The sequence below is a fragment of the Orycteropus afer genome, unplaced genomic scaffold (assembly GCF_000298275.1).
Source record: "Orycteropus afer afer isolate SDZICR_OR568_19922 unplaced genomic scaffold, OryAfe1.0 scaffold00375, whole genome shotgun sequence".
NCBI lineage: Eukaryota > Metazoa > Chordata > Mammalia > Tubulidentata > Orycteropodidae > Orycteropus > Orycteropus afer.
This window is the reverse complement of record NW_006921962.1, coordinates 2,376,706-2,383,304: the sequence shown is the minus strand read 5'-3', so window position 1 is coordinate 2,383,304 and position 6,599 is coordinate 2,376,706. Positions and strand designations below refer to the sequence as shown.

Sequence of the window (6,599 nt, the reverse complement as noted above, 5' to 3'; positions counted from 1 at the left end):
AAAAAAAAAAAAAAAAAAAAAAAGGTTGACCCATGTCACTTTAGTTTTGTGTATTTCACTGTACATAAATTATATTTCAATTAAATTCATTAAAAAATCAGTTGACTATACATGTTGGTATTTACTTCTGGATTTTATATCAAAAATCTTTTTGACCTTTCTATGCAATTAATTTATAATGATACTATCCAGATGATATCAAACTATGATTTATCCTACATATCTTTAATTAAATGTTTAGATTGTATTGTGTTATATTTTTAAACTAACAGTAACAGATGTTATATTCATCTACTAGCTGTGTACAACAAAATATGAAAGATTGGTTGCCACTGCATAAGTTTGTTTGCAAAAAGCTAATCTAGAGAATTTAGGATAAGACTTCATTTGTTCACATATCTAAATACATGGGAAATTCTGATATCAAATAAAAATTAAGCTAAAGCTTAAATTACATCTATACTGAGTATTTTAGAGAGGTTACATCAACACAAAGTTGAAGTGAACTTTTAATTCTTTATTTTAGAAAACCTTTTGTACTTAGTAAATGACACTATATGCAATATGAATGTTAAGTTATAAAATGAATTAAAAAATAGTTGAAAATTAAAAAAAAACTTTTTTTTTTATATTAACAGCCTCAACAATTTGATCCTGTTTATAATTGTAGCCAATATATATGCCTTGACATGGAGTGGAAATTGTACAACTGGTCACTTAATTGCCCAAAGGACATAGAAATGCCTGATTGTGGTTTCCGGGGAAGGCCTGTTCAAGTGAACAGTGATATCTGCTGTCCTGAGTGGGAATGCCCTTGTAAGTTTGCATTTCTTACTTACATGGCAGTCAGCTATTAATCAGAGTGGACTGTCATTTTTTGGGGGAACCTATCAACTCATCAAGTCTCAGTTATTATTGTTGAGCTTTTTGCTTTGAATTATGATGGTGATTCCCAGTATGTATCTTTTAGAATTGCTTCTCTGTCAAAGATAATGAGGCTAATTTAGAAGATTTTTTTTAAAGGCACAGTTATTACTAAAAAGACAAATATTAACAGATTAAATACACATTTTTTTGTTTTCAGGTCGGTGTTCCATGTTGTCAGAGCTGAGCATTATTACGTTTGATGGAAACAATGCAGCATTATATAGTATGGCTTCTTATATCTTAGTGAGAATTCCTGGTGAAATTATAGTTGCTCATATTGAAAAATGTTCTATGAACCAGGTAGGCCATGGTCCATTCTTACAGTCATTTCTTCGTAAATCTATATAGTACAAGTATGTTATAACACCAGGAATTCTTACAATGGAAAGGGACTCATGAACTCAATGAGAATGATCTGGTTTTATAAAAAAAAAAATATTTCATGTGAATATACTTACAGGCAAATAATACTTATCAAAATAATATTTTGAAAAGTCAAGTAACATATTTCATTTTTTTCTTTATATTACTTTTCAGAATGGACACTCCTTGACAAAGGTAGTGAGTATTTGCAAAGTAGTTAGTAAATTCATTTTATTTATACTTAAATTATGTTTAACTCCATAAAATTTTAAATATTTTCAAATTAAGGCTTCTTCTGGAAGGATCTCTGGACTTTGTTTTAAGAAGTTAAATCTGACAACATCTATACATAAAATACTTGTCAATCGTTTAGAAAGAAAGGTAAGAACACAAAGTTAAAAAAAAAAAGTTAAAGTCCTTATGTTAGATGAAAATAAGAAATGAAATAAACAATTATTCCCAATAAAAGAGAAAAGTATGCATATGAGTGAAGGTTCATAGCTATTCCATCTAAGCATTCTATTCATGGACAGTCTAAACATGTTTCTTAATATTATATTTCTCCCTCCATAATGAGAAGATTATTACAAATACGTTTTTTAGGGAGGTTAACTATTAAGGCCATTTTGTTAAACATGTTAAGCCCTCTCAGAAAATGTGGGTAGCTGAACTTCTTAGTGCCAGAGTTAACATTTGTGTTTCAAATTAGAGAGAGTGTATATGACATGAAAAAGAAGGATCATAAAGGTAAAAAGAGTAGTAGCTATGACTTTCAGGATGAAGGCCACTGAGTGGAGAATAGTTGGAAGAAATAAGTTTAAAGTATTACAAAAACCTAAACCAACCCACTGCCTTCAAGTTGATTCTGACTCACAGCAACCTTATAGGACTGATTACAACTGCCCCATAGGATTCCCAAGACTGTAAATCTTTGCAGAAGCAGATGGCCTCATCACACTCCTGCAGAGCAGCTGGTGGGTTCAAACCAATGACCTTTTGGTCAGCAGCTGAATGCTTTAACCATTATACCACCAGAGGTCCTTTGAAGTGTAAAGATGTCATTAATTTTTCAATAAATAATGATAGCTAGAATAAGAAAAGAGGACGAATATTTAACTTTATTGAAATAAATTGAAGAGGAGCAATGCATTATAAAAAATTTGAAAAATAGCTATTTGGTTTTATAGGAAAAACCTCTATCCCCAAGAATTTGTGCCTAATGGATAACAGGGAGTTACAAGCTGGATCCTTCACTCAGATATAAGTGGTTCTTTCTAAAAGATAACAACAAAGTTGAAATATTTTACTCAAAGTGGATGAGATATTGTGTGCTTTCTGAAAATAATTCTGTTAGCACAGGTCCCTAGATTTTTAGACTGGAAACAATATTAAAATGAACCTAAAATAGAGTAAAATATTTCAGTAAAACTTGAAATATGTGAATGAGGTAATTTTTTGGATAATAGCATTAGTATATACTTGTGATTCTATTAAGATTGATATATTATTGGGAAGTGGGGGCAAATAAAAGTTCAAATCTGGTCAGTGCCATTGTTTTGAATGTTTGGGCTGCAGGGCTTATTGTATTAATTAAAAACCAATTATTTAAAAAATCATTTATCGATAGTTTACATGACAGTGACACAGGTCCTGATCTCAAGTAATTTGTGGTTGTGTGAGAGGGTGCATAAATGTGAAAAGAGGTAGAGTAAGAGAGTTATGACCAGTATATCATGGAAACAGAGAGGACTACTTAATGCACTTATGGGAGAGTAGATAGGGCTGTTGGAGGAGGTGACACCTACAAGATAAATCTTAAAAAGAATGAGTAGAAATTAACCAGACAGAGAAGAAGGGGAAGGAGTTTTCAGCCTAAGGGCAGCAATAGGAGTGTTACAAAGATAAGTAACTAGATGAGTGGTGAAGGTAACCTTGGAGAAATTTACCGCTGATTACAGCAGTAAATCCCAAATCTTTGCCAGTATTTGAAGTGTGGTTTTAAAATGTATAATTCTTGAACTCTCCACATGCATATTACCAAGATTATATGCTAAAACTACAGAGTCTTAGACTCCAACCCAAACCTAGTGATCAGAATTGATGAAAATCTTAATTTTTAACCAACTTGCCAGATATTTATTAAGAATATTATAATCAAATAAAGACTAATTTAGAAGATCAAAGAAAGAATCCAGATTAAGGAAAGTATCCTGAAATTAACTTCATTTATTTATTTATATTGTGATTTGGGTGAAAGTTTCCAGAGCAAATTCACCTTCCATACAACAGCTCACATACACTTTGCCTCATGACATTGACTACAATTTTCCACAATGCAACAGCTCCCCTCCCATTTCCTACCCATAGTTACCTCTTCTCTATGTCCTTCGCTCCCATGCACTCCTGCCACCCAAGCTATCTCTCTGTGCATACACAGTCCTTCTATTCTTCCATGATTGATTTCTCCAAGGAGTGTATCTACTTAATATAATGTTCAACTCATATGCCTATCTTTTGTTCAGCTGGAAGCCACAGGAGTGGGTTCAATTCCAGACCTGAAGGGCAGCTAGGGGCCATAGTCTCAGGGGTTCCATCAGGCTCTATCAGACCAGCAAGTGTGGTCCCTCTTTTTTTCTTGTTTTAATTATTTTGAGTTTTGTTCCACATTGTTCTCCTACTCTATCCAGGATCTCCTACATAGATTCCCCCTCTGAGTGGTTGTGGTAGCTGGGCACCATCTAGTTCTTCTGGTCTCATCGTCATATTGGCATAGAATCTCATGGTGTACAAGTTCCTTGGGCTAATTGTTTCCACAAATCTTTTGTTTTCTTCATTCTTCTTTGCTCTGGATGAGGAGAAACCAATCATTGTATCTAGATGGCTGTTGCAAGCTTTTATGATTCCATTCACTACTCACCAAAGTAGGATGTGGAACAATGTTTTGTGTGGTATGTTTTGCCAGTTGAGCCTGATGTCCCCTGAGACTGTGGTCTGGAGCCCACAGGTCCAACTAGTCACTCCCTCTGGTTACTTGACTGTGCCTAAGAAGTGACTACAACCTTGTCCCTTGTCAGCTGTACTATATACCTGAGAATTCTTACAGAACATACCAATACGCTTGTAGAAACATTGTCTACCAAACATATACATGGTCTTAGGAACACTCCCCCCTGCAGAGACATACCTAATAGTTCAGCCTGTCCACCCATCTATCCATCTGTATATCCATGTTTGCCTTCACTGACAATGTAGTACTGTATGTGCAAAAGGGTTCATCTTAGTTGACTGTACCTCCTGTGCACCTCTCTATGTCTTCTTCTTCCTTAATGATACTGTGTTGATACTCACATTTGGTACATTGCCCTTCTCTTCCCCAAATCAATACTTGTCTCTACCTATCTAACAGTGTTCCCTTCCCTCCCCTCCCAACCCTGGTAAACAACAAAGAAAATTTCCTTCCATATATAAACCTTTCCTTGATTTTTTACAATAATAGACTAATAGAATATTTGTCCTCCTGTGATTGACTTATTTCACTCAGCATAATGTCCTCCAAGTTCATCTACATCATGTGGTGTTTTTCAGATTCTATGTTATTTTTTAGGGTTACATAGTATTCCATTGTGCGTGTGTACCATAGTTTGGTTATCCATTTTTCTGTTGATGGATACCTAGGTTGTTTCCATCTTTTGGCTACTGTAAATAGTGCTGCAATGAACATGGGTGTGCATATATCTGTTCTTGTGTTGACTCTTGAAATGAACTCTATTATTTTAAGTTCTTTTAGAGTAATGGTATAATCAACCATATATTGAGGTAAACTGGCATAGAAGCAAGCGTACTATAAAATAAAGTTAAATTTAGAAGAACATAAAAGGCAATAAGGTTAGAAAAAATATGGAATATAGGAAGGCATAGCGAAGGAATAGTAAAGAAAAAAAGCATAGAAGTGATGAGAAGTTGTAGCAACAGTGAAGAAATAAATTAAAAAATCAAAAGTTTCTAGTAAATCCGAAGGAACAGAAAAATCTGAATTCTCTAATTTCATGAGTGTGTATTTAAGCATAAACATTTTTTAAAATGGTGTATTTATGCTGTTTTAGATAGAAGTGGATTCTGTTGTTGTGCCTTTGCCCTTTTCAAGTCATAATATGTCCATCGAAGATTCTGGCACAGTGTATGTGATTACTACTCCAGCTGGACTCATCGTAAAGTGGGCACATCTTACAGGAATTATAGACATTCATTTTGGTTCCCAGTTTAATTTGTCATCATACACAGAAGGACTTTGTGGTGAGCACTGCTCTTCAAATCGCATTTTCTTCTAATTTTTTTTCCCTTCTCATATCACAGCTTTTGAACCATGTTGTCTCACTTTTTCAGATTTGAGATGTGATATTAACTTTCATTTTCCCCAAGTGAATATTGAGGAAAGCAGTGACTTTCAGTAATCTAATTTAAGAAGCAGACAATAACACTTCAACTTGAGTATTTTATGGAAATATATGCTTATCTCTATTAATACAGATATAGTTTGTATTCTTACTAGCTCATCTTTATTACACACTAATGAAGTGTCAGACCATTATCTGACATGTTTTAACTAATTTAACTCTAACAATAGATCTATTAGTTAAATATGTTATCTCAACTTACACATGATGGAAATGAGGCATAGAGAGGTTAAAAGCTTAATAACTTTGTTTCTACTTTTTTTTTTTTTTTTTAAGTTTGAGATCAGGAGAAGCTTAAGTTCTTTTGAAGGTTAGATGCAGAGAACACAATGTTCTGAATATTTGTCCACATTTTATCTTGAACTGTAAGCCTAGACATAGCTCTCTACCTAGATTTCATACATTAATATGTTACACTGATGTACAAAGAATTATAAACTGAAGGTAGCAAATTAGAAATCTCTCTAGGTATGTAACAAAAGAATAATACTGGCCCTGTTGTCTGCTGGAAAGTTGAACGCAAGCTCTCCCTTGTTACAGTTCTGTGCTCTTAAGTTAACATCAGTTTCCTCTTAGAAATGGGAACAGTTTTTTCTACCTTCAAGATGGTCATTATGATTAAATGAGAAACTTAAAGTAAAACGTTTAACACGTTGCTTAATATACACAGTCAAGATTGTTGTTGTTGTTATGTGCCGTCAAGTCAGTCAAGATTAGTTTAGTACAAATGTATCTATTTTAACCTATTCAAATAGTAATTAAGGAGCTCTGGTGGCATAGTGCCTAAGGCATTTGACTGCTAACCAGAAGCTTGGTGGTTCAAACCCACCGGTCTTTCTGCAGAAGGAAAACTGG

The 6,599-nt window shown here is 33.9% G+C and overlaps 1 protein-coding gene across 1 annotated transcript in view; it reads left to right on the top strand.

The window, feature by feature from the left end:
* Positions 1 to 6,599, top strand: part of OTOGL (otogelin like) — a 251,434-nt gene that overhangs the window by 207,220 nt on the left and 37,615 nt on the right. The window contains exons 37-41 of the mRNA XM_007953174.2: positions 639 to 816; positions 1,085 to 1,227; positions 1,465 to 1,488; positions 1,579 to 1,671; positions 5,394 to 5,583. Of these exons, the coding sequence (XP_007951365.2) occupies positions 639 to 816; positions 1,085 to 1,227; positions 1,465 to 1,488; positions 1,579 to 1,671; positions 5,394 to 5,583 (628 nt within the window). The remainder of the gene's footprint in view (positions 1 to 638; positions 817 to 1,084; positions 1,228 to 1,464; positions 1,489 to 1,578; positions 1,672 to 5,393; positions 5,584 to 6,599) is intronic.